The 13,296-nt window shown below is 41.4% G+C and overlaps 1 protein-coding gene across 2 annotated transcripts; it reads left to right on the top strand.

Moving 5' to 3' along the window:
- Positions 1-140: 140 nt before the first annotated feature.
- On the top strand, positions 141-12,842 carry alms1 (ALMS1 centrosome and basal body associated protein). Of its 2 annotated transcripts, XM_058385385.1 has the most exons (19): positions 209-273; positions 1,547-1,637; positions 2,018-2,201; positions 2,308-2,422; positions 2,505-4,482; positions 4,577-4,736; positions 5,015-5,998; positions 6,103-6,218; positions 6,458-7,343; positions 7,447-7,566; positions 8,229-8,354; positions 8,434-9,362; positions 9,584-9,701; positions 11,084-11,299; positions 11,377-11,624; positions 11,776-11,935; positions 12,039-12,108; positions 12,280-12,379; positions 12,485-12,842. In XM_058385385.1, exons 2-19 carry the CDS (start codon positions 1,635-1,637, stop codon positions 12,527-12,529), a joined length of 6,558 nt encoding a protein of 2,185 aa, XP_058241368.1. In that variant the 5' UTR covers positions 209-273; positions 1,547-1,634; the 3' UTR covers positions 12,530-12,842. The 2 variants fall into 2 exon arrangements, with proteins under 2 accessions (XP_058241367.1, XP_058241368.1); XM_058385384.1 differs by lacking the exon at positions 1,547-1,637 and having other exon boundaries at positions 141-273.
- Positions 12,843-13,296: the final 454 nt, after the last annotated feature.

The following is a 13,296-nucleotide window of genomic DNA, read 5'->3' as shown; positions in this document are numbered from 1 at the left end:
ATATAAAATACACTGATATATATTCCAACTCGCGGTTAAAAATGGAAGTTATGGCAACCGGTACGGTGACTATGTGCATTCAAAGTGATTCTGCGCAAAAGTGTGTGTGTGTGTATGTGAGTGTGAGTGAGAGAGAGAGCGAGAGAGAGAGAGAGAGCCTTTCATGTGCGCATGCGCAAGAAATGTCAGTTATTCGCATAGAAACAGTTCATAGCTCCTCAAACAACAATGGAGACGTTAGGAGAAGGCGAACATGGAGCAAGTGTTAATAGAGTGAGTTTGTTTAAGTAACACCGCCTTTTTTTAAAAGCATGTTTTTTTTATTTACTATCTTTGAGTAACTGTTGTTTCCCGCCAGTTGTATAACTCTTCAAAAACGTTAGTTAGCTAGCTTTAGCAAGAAGCAACAAGTGCATAACCTAGCTTAGCAGGCTTCACGTTGGTTTATTTGGCAGCACGGATATCTTTATACGTTTACTCTTTAATCAGCACGAGTTCATGGTTTGTGGAATAGTGCCTATTGTTTAGCAAACGAAGATGAACCAGTGAGCAACAGCAGTGATGCTCACGTTAGCTCTCGGTACCCCATACTCGGTTTGAGCAGATAGCTAGCCGACTGTATAGTTGTTGTTGTTGTTGGGGAACCTGGAGATCACATTCTCAGTCTCTATCTGAAAACTATCTTTAGACTTATCTAGGCAAGCTTGTGCATCCACAGTAGACATTGCGCGTGGGAACAGTTCATTGTGTCGAGATTTAGTGCTGTGTGCTTTGCCTATGCATGTCACATCTGACCGATCTGAAAATAAAGACAATAAACACATATTGTGTGCATACATACACTGATCAGGCATAACATTATGACCACCTGCCTACTATTGTGTTGGCCCCTCTTTTGCTGCCAAAACACAGCAAACTGCGATGCACTGTGTATTCTGTCGACTTTCTATCAGAACCAGCTTTAACTTTTTCAGCAATTTGAGCAACAGTAGCTCGTCTGTTGGATCGGATCACATGGGCCAGTCTTCGCACCACACGTGCATCTATGAGCCTGGTCTGCCCACTGTCACCGGTTCAGCACTGTTCCTTCCTTGGACCACTTTTCATAGAGACTGACCACTGCAGACCGGGAACACTCCAAAAGAGCTGCAGTTTTGGAGATGCTCTGATTCATTTGTCAAGCCATCACAGTTTGGCCCTTCTTCAAACTCACTCAAATCCTTACGCTTGCCCATTTTTCCTGCTTCTAACACATCAACTTTGAGGACAAAATGTTCACTTGCTGCCTAATATATCCCACCCACTAACAGGTGCCATGATGATGAGATAATCTGTGTTTTTCACTTCACCTGTCTGAGCTCATAATGTTATGCCTGATTGGTGTAGCAATGTCTTTGTTTTCATGCTGTCAGCTCCGCATGCAGCTTTCTGATTAGTGTTGCATATCGCCTCGCTGAGGTTTGGCAGATAGATGCTGTGTGATTACTGTTGAGTCCAAAGATTTGTGTGGCAGCAGACTGTCTGTTCATTATGCTTTCCTTTTCAGGGCATCAGCTTGATTCTTCACTGTACCGCCACCAATACCTTGATAATTTAGATGGCCAAAACTTTGTGAACACTTTAACATCAAACCCATGGTATAAACATTTTGTAACAGTTTTGAACTGGAATTCTGGGAAAGATTAATTTAGCCAGTATTGTTAACTTGAATAAGTGTCTCCCACTTGTTTGATACATGCTGCCCTAATGTACATGTACACTTCATGGCTTTGCTCATTAATGTTCTTAATGTTCTATATCTGTAGTTTATACATTCTTGTCACTCAGACATTTATATTCAAATTTAATGGAATTTCTTGTTTCATAATAACTGGTGTATGATGTAAATATTACAATATTTTCAACACATATATTTATATGTGGGTTATTTGGTACTGTTAATAACCAGTGCTTTGTTACACAATCTGTAAAATAGTTTATTAAATATAATTGTTAATTGTTTAACTTTTGTTTGTAGGAGATGGAGTCATGGCACCAACTCCCAGTTGAAGAGGATCCTAGTCAGTTTCTGGGACAAACATCAGGCTTGCTGGAAGCTGATGATCTACAAGGGATTACACTTAGCTCTGAAGGGCAAATGGCTATCATGGGAGACTCAAACATGCAGCCAGCAGCCAACAGATTTGAATCTTTACAGCTAGGTAAACAGAACACAAGTATAATTACTACTAATGAGAAATAAATGCATAAGTTAACAGGTGATTCTGCTTTACAACTGCTGAAGTCATGTTCTTTTCACCTGACCAGAACTGCAGGATAGCTGTTTATCGCCTGCACTGACTCTGGTTCCTCAGGGGAAGGCCGTTGTACCTTCAGAGTTCACTCTCCTCTATCAGACAGATTTAGAGTTTGTCCCTTTAAGGTACGGTCTTCAAATTATTAACTAAGGTAAATGTATATTTTTGTTCTGACGGCATGCTAAACATTTTGTGTTGTGTGTTAAGGGGGTCACCTGACCTGTCCATTGCTTCTGAGAGGTGCTCTCAGATGTCACGCCTAGATGTGGATGGAGAATCCAACCTCACACACAGGTCCCACGAACAGGCATCACTATCACAGCGTCATTTGGGGACGATGTCTGTTATTTTAGAGGATGCTACTAGCTACTGCTCACTATCACAGCACAGCATGTCACCTAGTAGCAATTACCAGGCAACCCAGATTCATGATGAGGAACACAATAGTGGCCTGGAGAACAATGATGAATGGCAGAAGGAGCTAGAGGAACAAACTGATGCTGATTTGAATGGAAGAGGGAATGCATATGGTTTAAGCAGTGGCAAACCTGTTCACTCCTTTCAGAAACTTCTGGAAAAGGATCTTGGTGTAGCCAGTAGCAGTGCACCCTCTTCGTCTGAGACTGTTCTCAGTCAAACAGAGAGCCAGACTAAACATTCTGCTGTTTCCCAGAAGCAGGATCCTGCATGTACCTCTACAAAGGAACACCAGTTCAGACCATCTGAAAGTAGAAAGCAGCCTCAAGGTGGCTCTTCGTCATTGTTATCACAAAGAAGGACTTTGGGGAGAGGTAGTGTGTCACTTTCCAATCGTTTATCTGCTGTCTCAAATATTACAGTTCGCTCCAGAAGTAGGCAAGCAGATGGCACCACTGACCTTCCACTCGGGCAGCTTCAGCTCCACAGTGAGACCTCATTAGCTGCACCAGAAGGTAGTAATCAAACTGAGAACAAAAACACTCCAATTGGACAGAATGTCCCTTTGGCCAGTGAAGGTGGCGGGCTACAGAGAGCACTCTGGAGCTCAGGCAGCAATCATGCAGCAGATGGTTCTTTTTTGTCCTCTCAGCCTGTGTTTCAGTCCACACCTGCAGTGCTGCTTGGTAGAGAAGCACTAGCTGCACCCAGACTATCTCCTGTATATTCTAATCAAGACACTGTGGCCACATCAACCCAAAACAGCACTCCTAAACCAAATGACATTCCAGCATTAGCCCTAAGTACCTCAAGCCACCCAAGCATTGCTGGAGTTACAATTGCCACTTCTTTGGACCCAGGTGAAGCTCATACAGAGTCACACCTTCAACATGAGAGAGCTCAAAGCCAAGAAGGCCCTTCCCCTGTAGTAAATGTGCCTGTCATTGCTGATGAAGACACGCCACTTGATCAACCTACCTTAGCCAAACTCCTGCCCACATCTGACCAACAGCTCAAAAATCAGGAGCCTAGGCTCTCTGAAGGTAGAGTGCATTCTCTACCCAGCCTCAGTTATGTGCAGAAGGTTGATGCTTGGAAAGCCAATCAGAGTTCCAGCAGGCCATTTTATGACAATTTGTCTTTGCAAGGGTTTGATGGTGTACATTCAAAAAGGAAAGAACAAGATTCTGTTTCTGAGGCAATAAAACAACAAAGTCAACAACATTCTAACAAGACATCTTCAGAGTTTAGTGCCAATTGCAGCACTCCACCTACTCAGACAGGTAGTGGTGTGCAATCATGTGTGGATGTGGATGTGGCAGGAGGAGCTATAGGGTCCACGTCACCATCACCATTTACTCAGTCCTGTTCCCACTCCTCTCTTGGAACAGTCATCACCCCTGTTCAGCAGGATGAACTGCAACAAAACCAAAATCAATCTCCTCTTACACACATTGATACCATCTCTCCAGGCTTCAAGTCTGCTGCAGCTGAATCAGCACTGTCCTCAAGTGAAACAAATAACCATAGGCCAGCTGATGACTCGGGCACCAGTCCTTTAAAGCCCCCTGCTTTGGTTAGTGTGGATCAGTACAGAGGCATAAACGTAAATAACAACATGAGCAACACAGTTTCCAATTTTCAGGCATCAACAGGTGCAGCTTCCTCTGTTGTAAGTCTTGAGTTGGACAACTATGCACCTTATTGGAATTCTAGACCCGGATCCCCCCGACGGCCCCCCGAGTTTAACATCGAAGACAGAATCCCTGTAAGTAAAAACAAACTTTAATCAATATATACTTTCAAAAGAGATTAACTTAGAGTAGATATTATTAGTATATTTAACACACATTTTTCTGCAGCTCTACCTTCACAATTTGGGGATTGATCAGTCACCTTCAACAATCCTAAATCCCTTTACACTACGAGGACCCATCAGAGAGCCTGAATTTTCTCCTACTGATTTATGTACCATTAAAGGCTCAGTGGGAACACCCACCAAGAGTATGCAGCCATCTGATGGTAAACTACTTTGTACTCCCTTTTCATATTAGTGTAACATAATGAAAATTATTCATTATAATTTAGGTAGGATATTTGGCCTCCTTGTCTTAGTTACTAGCAATGATTTATTTATTATAACCTTGATAATTTTCTGAATGTGTTTAAAAAGCTGTACATTTTGGGTGGCTTACTTATGCCATTTTACTGCTGTTATAATTGTGTATGTGTAGATGCAAATACTTTGTCTACTCATGTTCTTTTAATGCTGTGTTCTTTCATGTTGCTATTGTATACAGGTGACAGTCTTCAGAAGGAGACATTCTCAAGTTCCAGTGTGCTTTCTGCAGATTCCAGTGCCTCTTTAACACAGTTATTTATTCAGCAGTCCGTTCAGCAGCCAATCAGACCAGCTAGTTCAGGCAGTATAAGGAAAGAACACTTTCAGACAGGCACTCCTCCTAAACTCCACAGTCCATTGCACAGTGTTCATCATGGAGCTGACACTTCTCATCGAGAGGGCAGTTATGGCCTGCCAACTCAGTCTGCATCTGTTTCTGGGACCTCAGAGAGTTTAAAAGAAGGGGACTCATCTCTTGTGGGTTCTGGAACCCTGCAGGAGATAAGGCGTTTGCTTGGTCATGCAGAGAGCCTTGTGTCTGGACATTACTCAGAGGCCTCCTTCCGTGGCTCACACTGTTATTCAGGGAGCAATGCTTCCTTATTGTCACTCCAGCAGAACACACAAGCATATCATGATGACTCATTTTTGTCAGTTGATGGAAAGGTTTCTTTAGTACTAGCTCACTCATCCTCAGACTCCGCCTTGAAGGAGAGCTCCTCATCCACATCTGGGCCTCTAGAGCTGTCCACAAATTCTGATCACATGAGCAAAGGGCATTCAGCACCCTCTCTGGGCAGGGAGGAAAATCCAAAGTCGCGTGATTTTCGTGTGGCTCCAAGGAGAGCAGAGCCTGAGGGTTGCAGTGCAGCAGACCCCGACAGGGTAGGCCCTGTGATTCAGTCGATTACACAGGGGAATGATTCCTTAACATTAGATGGCCAACAGCAAAGTCAAGACAATACAGAGAATGCTGGCATCATTTCATCTGAGATAAGTCCCACCCACAGTCAAACAGAGGCAGAAATGGGTGTTTTAAGTAATGCCAGCAGTGAGCATTCACTGGCTTCTAGGGTTGCTAAGCTTCTGCAGAGTGAGTCGTCTGTCTCTGTGGTTACCAGCCGGTCAAGTACTGCTGATCCCGATGAGGGCCAAGCTAGAGGTAAAAATTTAATCACTTTTATTACAAATAGTCCATTCAAAGTTTTTAAATATTACTGCAAAATTATACATTTTTTTGGTTACATGACAATTCTGTCTTCAAAGACTGGATCATGAAGTTGTCTGGTGCCAAGAGTGAATCATTAGACCTTAATGCAGAGGACAGAAGAAGGATTGAGGAGATCAAAAGAGAGCTCCTGTTACATACTAAACACACCAAGGTAAGACGCAACACACTGGAAAGAGATAAACGAATGTCACATTGTCAGTAAAGTCGTGTTAAATGAGGTGCTGATTATGATATGGTTTGTTTTGTAATCCTACTCAGTTTAAAATAGAGATCAGCTAGAGTAAGAGTTACATAAGAACATAAACCTATCATCTTTCTGTTTCTATTAGCCTCTACCTTAGCCATTACTCCTGTTCTGATATCCTGATCTCTATCTTCTTCATGTCTCAGTCGAGCTCAGATTCAGAAAGCAGTACGCAGGCCAGTGTTGGCACTGTCCCCAAGCCTGCTGTAGGCTTTGCAGCAGTGCGCAGTGCAGAAGACCGTCTCTCAAAGCAGCTGCAGAGAGTCAGTCAAATTCCACTCAACCCCAGTGTTCCACTGCACACACCACCAGAGGACAGAGAAAGTCAGATTGGCATCAAGGAGGGGTGTAACCCTCAGCACACACCCTCCCCTGAGACAGTGAGTCAGCGCCTGCATACACACAATGGCCATGCCTCACACAATGACAATGTGCTAGAAAGAAACTTGTATACAACCCTGAGGTCATCTGAGGAGTGGAAACTGCAGGGTCAAGTGACAAATAGAGCAACAAAGAATGAATGGGGAAAGGGGAGAGAAGTGAGAGATAAAGATGAGCTCTCAGACAGTGAGAGAAATGAGCCAATCCCAGAAGCAGCTCATTCTGCCATCAGAGGAAAACGAGAGTTTACTCCAGGCTTGGAGTCAGGTTCTGCCCTTGGTCATGAACCTCACTTGTCCAGTAGTCACTTCACACCTTCAGTGACATTACAACAAAACACCACCCAGAGACCTCACACTCCTGCCAGTGATTCCTGCAGTTACCAAGAACTGCCCAGTGGATCACACACACATCACTTAGACAGTCCGAACACCTCAAGAGCTGTCCCAATCCCAGTCTCTAGCACCAATGAAGAACGGCAAGCATCTGTATCCAGTGAGACCAGCTTAAGTAAAGACAGAAACGCAGACCAGGCTCAGAACACAGGAATGGTTAATGGATATTCACAGACTACCTCCAGATACCCACAAGCCTTTACCACTGACCAAAGTCTGGCTGGTCCAAGTATACCTTTATTAGTTAATACAACTGGTAAGTGGCAAGATTTTAAAATATTGTATTATTAGTCCTTTAAGTATGTGAGCTACTAAGATGCATTATTATAGTATAACTCATCTTTGTGTGCTTCTTCCAGCTATTCCAACTTTATTGCCATATAAACCTCATGGCAGTTCAGAACTCTTCTATATGCCACAGGCTCTCCCTGAGCTCTCGCCTAATCGCTCTGATACAACAGTGGAGAGCTCTCACCCAGGTATAGAGTTACATCTGCATGACACATAAGCACATGTGCTAAGGTGAAAAAATTATTGTGTCAAAGTGATTTTAAAGGATTTATAGAGCACCGTTTATTGATCCCATGAGGGGAATTCTTGTGTTACAGCAGCTTACACAGTTACAACATACAACACACAGCACATATATAAATATCTATATATAGACAATATGTGTGTATTTTACTTTGTTAGAGCAGGATATTTGTGTGTGAAACAAAATTAGCAGTGGTAACATGTGACCTGGATAAGAGTATCAAAGAATTAGGATTATGAATGAGGGAGTGCTCTGGGATGTGGAATGATGCTTAATAATCCAACTACATAGTATATCAATATAATACAATGTTTAACAAATAACTGCTTTAACTCTACAGTACTAGAAGTGCTACAGGTTATTTGTTTGTACTGTCTTGTCTTTTGTTCTTATTCAGTCTCAAAGCACTCGTTGTTACACAGTTGTAAGCGCCTCCCCGTTGCACGGCTGCATTATTCATAGTATCCTTTGTTCGGGAGAAAGACAAACCCAGTAATGCTGCACTTCATCATATGCAGAAGAGAAGCTTTTTTTGTAGGCTAGCTCTAACTAATTCATCTAACTATACTAATTTGTCTCTCCTACACTTCCTTATATGATCTATAGGATCTGATGATGCTGTACCCCCTCAATTTACACCTGAGGTTTTGGGATCCAGGGAGCTTGTGGACAACAACGTTACACCGAAACATAAGGAAGGCATTTACAGCAAAAGGGCCAAAATGAAAAGAGGTGAGTTGTTGCATACATTGAAGGTAAGACATTGTGCACCGATGTTAACACAGGAATTAACAAATTCTTTCTTTGACAGAATCCACTCTGTCTACAAAAGGCTTTCATAACCAAAGAGGCAATGCTGGTCTGCCATATCGGCGTACTGGTTTCAGTAAGTCTGTTGTCCTTGAAAATGAGCAAGCGGCTGAGCAAACCGAGGAGGGTGAAGCATTTATCCCCCTGCACATGGAGGCTAAGTACAGCACAACTGAACTACATCCTAACCACAGAGTAGAAAAGCATAACATGGGAACAGAAACTCTGCCTTTGCATACTAAGGCCACAAGGGAGAAGGAGAAGGACATAAAAGCTCAGCAAATTGGTGCGGAGATTGACAGCTCTCTAGACCAGTTGTGGCGTCGTTTCAATGAGCAATTCATCCTTCAGGAGACTCAAACCACTAACACCTTAGAAATATCACTGCTGGAAAGACTGGAACGTCTGTCCCGACTGCTGCACAGCTCCTCACCACCACACACACCTAAACTGGCACACAGTAGAGTGGAAAAAAGCAAGAGTAGGACGAGAGAACATGAGCCACGGAGAACACAGGAAACAGACACCACCAAAAAGAGAAAAGTGAAAGAGAGAAATGAAGTGAGAGATACTCTAAAAACTGCATGGGAAAACAAGTCTTCAAGTAACAAACAGACATTAGTGGAGAAGAAGCACCAAGAAAAAGACTTTTACCTTCCCGCAGAGAGACTCGAGTCTGCCAGTGTTTCTGTGGAGACTAGTAGCAGCCAGTCTACTATTGACACACAGCGCTTGATCAAAGCTTTCGGACCACACAGAGTTAGCAGTAGGAGACAAGATGAGGCTGGAAGTCAGACCCTAAAGCCCAATGATGGCCTGCTGAAACTTTATAACACCATTAAGAAGCAGAAAAGAGGACATGGGAAAAGTAGATCTGAAAATCACCTTGTTTCTGTTGCCACAGAAACAAGCAACACAGATGACTCCATGGTAAGATTTAATATTAGGTATGTTATTGTAAAAGTATTCTTGAATAATGTATCCTTTCTCATCTTTCTTTTACGGTTTGTCTTTTCTGTCATATATAGTGTTCCCTGAAACAAATAATGTAATTAAGTCCAATTGCACTGCCTGACCCTGTTGGATTCGGACATAACCAGTGTTGTTAACCATTTTAGTATGGGTGTGTGTGTGCTTTGCATTTTCTTTAGGCCTCAGACACATTATCATCCTCAAGCGCTTATACACCACCCTCCCAAAGAGGCACTGGACGTTCCACTAGTTATAAGAGGGCAAAAGTCAAACTGGTCAGCAGAAGCATACAAGCAGGTTTGTCCTCCTAACCGTTACCTGGTTTCAGAAAATGTAAATAGTGAAAAGTATTATATATAATAAATGTAGGTGTAATTTATGCAGGGAATGCTAGAGACATGTCCTCACCATTTTTTGTACTGTATTGTTTGAGTACACGTCTGCATGAATTAGTAGTTGTTACATCTTTAAGGACAAGAAAATAAGTTCATGGCAGAAAATTGTCACAACTTTCTGCAATGTCACAAAGAAAGTATTTGGACAGTCTGGTGCAGTACAGTCATAAAGAAATGTACAGATTTTATGGTGTTACTCTTTGAGAGGTAGCAGGAATGACTAAAAAGGGGGATAAATTTAAAGTAACACTTGAAGGAAGCACCAGCTCAACAAATGTAAAGTAAATAAAGTAAATGGTGGTAGACTATTAAAAGGAACCTGTCTAGCACTTTACAATTAAAATATATTAATCATGCAATGCTTCTTTTTACAGAGCAACATTCCTAGTTTTACTTTTTCTGATTGCATTATTATTGTTGGTGCAGTTGCAGTGATGTGTGGCTATTAAAATAATTTAAATCTTGATGTTTGCTTACATTAGCATTTAAGAGCATTGCAGAAACTGTTTGCAGTGCAAATATACAGCTGACCTCTGTGTGCTGTTTGGTTGTTCTGTGGTATATTGTCATGTTGGGTACAGTAATGGTTACAGATGGATATTTTATTTATTTATTTATTTATTTATTTATTTATTTATTTAGAAGTTCAACAACAGACAAACAATTCCATATTTCAGACATTATGTATAAATATCATATGTTCATGTTTACCCCAGGTCTTCTCATAGTGACAGTCAGAGAAATACAGTTGTAGCAGAGATAGCACATGGGGAAAATCTATGTATAAGTAGGAAGTGGTCTTTTCTTTCATATTTCACATATTCTTTGATTTGTAAAAATGATATCGGGCCTATAGGGCATTGTATATTTAATCTGTTTTTTCTGCACTGTGAAGTAAATTGTTCCAGTTTGTGGTTGACAAATGCTGTTACCTTCTCCATTTTATATATGTCTATTGTAATTTCCATCCATGTACTGAAAGTTGTGACAACCACTTCCTGATGAGAGTCTTTTTACCCGCCACAAGCAGTATGTTCATTCAACTTTTCTAAACTAAAACTAAATCTTGAGGTATATGTCTAAAGAATATAATCTTACATTCTAGGCATATTACACATTTAAAAATATATTGTCCAAGAGTTTATTAGTAGCCCCTATAATTTTTCAAAACGAATTTGTTTTTCCCTGTAAAGATTAATATTAATTTTATTTGGCAAATTGAAGCCACATAGAGCTAAGACTGTTTAACAAATTATGGAAATGTCATAATATCTTATTCATCAGGTGATTTGGAAATTGTTGTAAATGGCACCCGCAAAGACACACGGGATGTTGGCACTACCTTCCCATCTCCAGGTAGTGCCAGAGTCACCAGGGCATCTTCAGCAGTCTGTAGTGAGATAAAGGACAGTATGCCTGCTCTCAAGGCTTTCAGTGCTGTTCAAGTCCAACCAGAGCTGAGAAAACAGGCCCCCAGCAAACTCGCCTGTTACCCGAATGGTAAGTTTGTGCAGTAGGAGAATAAAGTCAAAGTTTTTACTCTTGCATGGTCCCTTAATTTTTTCCTCGTCTGTAAGGTTTGTCATGGTTTGTTTCTGCCAATGAACTGAAATGGGAAGCACGGAAGGAGAATAACCCCCAAACAGATGCAGGGAAGTCTGAAGGTCAAGCCTGGTTCGAGCCCTACACTAGGATACAGCCATGGAGAGAGCCGCTTAGAGAACGACACTTTCAAATAGAAAGAGAGAATTCCCCTGAGCAAAACGTGCTTGCAGAGAATGATTGCAGCAGCAAACCCTCTTCCCTAGTCCGTCTCTCCCTGCAGGTATGCTGGCTTATAAGTGGATATAGCTGTGTTTGAAGACATGTTGTAAAATTGCTTTGTACCTCAGACTTGTTAGACATCACATTTTAATTCAATTTCATTTCATATTCTTGACGTATTGTTAAAAATAGTGTGAATGCTAACATTGCAGGAGGCGCTGGAGTTGCGTCGACCAGAGTTTGTGTCCCGTTCAAGGGAGCGGATGAAAAGGCTGTGTCTGCTTGTGGAAGAGAGAAAAATGCAAACTGTTTTCAACAAAGAAAGAGAGGAGCTTTTTAACCGCCCTTCAGCAGTGCAGCAGCCAAAAGCAGGTTGGTTTAATTTGCTTATCCAAACAAAGCTCTTAAACAACACTATTATAGCCTGATTTTCTTAGAAATATTTAAACTTCTATGAATTGCTCCATTCTGCCAGCACCAGCTCCTCCACCTCTTCCCTCTAAGCGAGTTATTCCTGTAAGTGAGATGGTCCAGAGATCCAAGCGGTAAGCTCTTACTAATATTCACAGACTTAGACAGGTTTAAAACACTTTCTGAATTAGTGATTGCTTCATTTCTTGATCTCTTGTCAAGGTTATACAGTATTACATTTAAAAAAAAGAAGATTTCAGTAAACCAGCATGCATGAGCTCATTTTTTGTGTTTTATCCCATTAGGATCTATGCTCAACTCCCAGAAGTTCAGAAGAGGAAGGAGGAAGAAAGAAGAAAAGCAGAGTACAACACCTACCGCCTTAATGCTCAGCTATTTAACAAGGTAAACAGATGTTTATTTGCAGAAGTTGCTTTTTCCATTTGACCACACCCAATGCAGTTACAAGTTAATGTTTCTATCAAAGCTAATGCAAGTCATCTCTTGCAGAAAATTACTAACCGTGTGCTGGGAAGAAGAACGCCTTGGCAGTAGAAGGAACATCAACCCAAACATTATGCTGCAGAGCTGCTTTACAGCTGATTCTCTTTGTGTGTGTGTGTTTGTGTTATGAGTGTAGAAGTCAGAGGGTGGTAGTGTGTGTGAGTGTGTGATCAAATGAATAGAACAGCCCTTTTCAGATGTAATGTAAGCAATTTTTTTATCTTGGTATTTAATTTGTCTTAATATTTTAATAATGTTTTATAATATTTCTAAACTATTAATGGTGCCCAGTGCCATATTTTTAAAAAAATGTTTTATCAGTGTTTTCTTGCAAATAAAGAAGACTTCCACATATAGAGTGTGATTTTTACCTTGTAGACTCTCCTTTGACTTGAATTCTAAACTGCATCCACTATATCCAACTGCATCCATACAAACCGCAGCCATGACTATTTACTCAGTAAGGGGCCATGAAGTGAGCTTTCAGAGAAACGTGTATCTGAGAACACTTCTATTTAACAGGGAGGTGTAGAGGTGTGTGAAGCCTGCTTGCTATTGCTCATCATACCCTCTACTTGCCAGTGAAATAGAATTTTGATGTTGAGACTGGGTGGAGGGAAGTCTTAAAAGAACGGCCAACACCTCTACTTGTGTGTACCAAACATGTACCAATGCCCTTGTGCACAAAGTTAGTGCTATAAAAAAACAGCGCTGTCTATGGACGGACTCATAAAGAATAAGCATTGCTAGTGTTGTTGACTTGCTCTTTTCAGGAGAGGGATATCACCTGATGGCTTAACCCCAAAGCCCATACATCA

This window comes from Hemibagrus wyckioides, linkage group LG03 (genome assembly GCF_019097595.1).
Source record: "Hemibagrus wyckioides isolate EC202008001 linkage group LG03, SWU_Hwy_1.0, whole genome shotgun sequence".
NCBI lineage: Eukaryota > Metazoa > Chordata > Actinopteri > Siluriformes > Bagridae > Hemibagrus > Hemibagrus wyckioides.
This window is presented reverse-complemented; position numbering and strand designations above follow the sequence as displayed.

What these genes read in the sequence shown, in the direction of transcription:
- alms1 (XM_058385384.1), top strand. Translation starts at nt 229, where the DNA reads ATGGAGACGTTAGGAGAAGGCGAACATGGAGCAAGTGTTAATAGA. An exon ending in TTTATTAGTTAATACAACTG is followed by an intron (nt 7,344 to 7,446) that starts GTAAGTGGCAAG and finishes TGCTTCTTCCAG; the next exon opens with CTATTCCAACTTTATTGCCA. An exon ending in ATGGTCCAGAGATCCAAGCG is followed by an intron (nt 12,109 to 12,279) that starts GTAAGCTCTTAC and finishes TTATCCCATTAG; the next exon opens with GATCTATGCTCAACTCCCAG.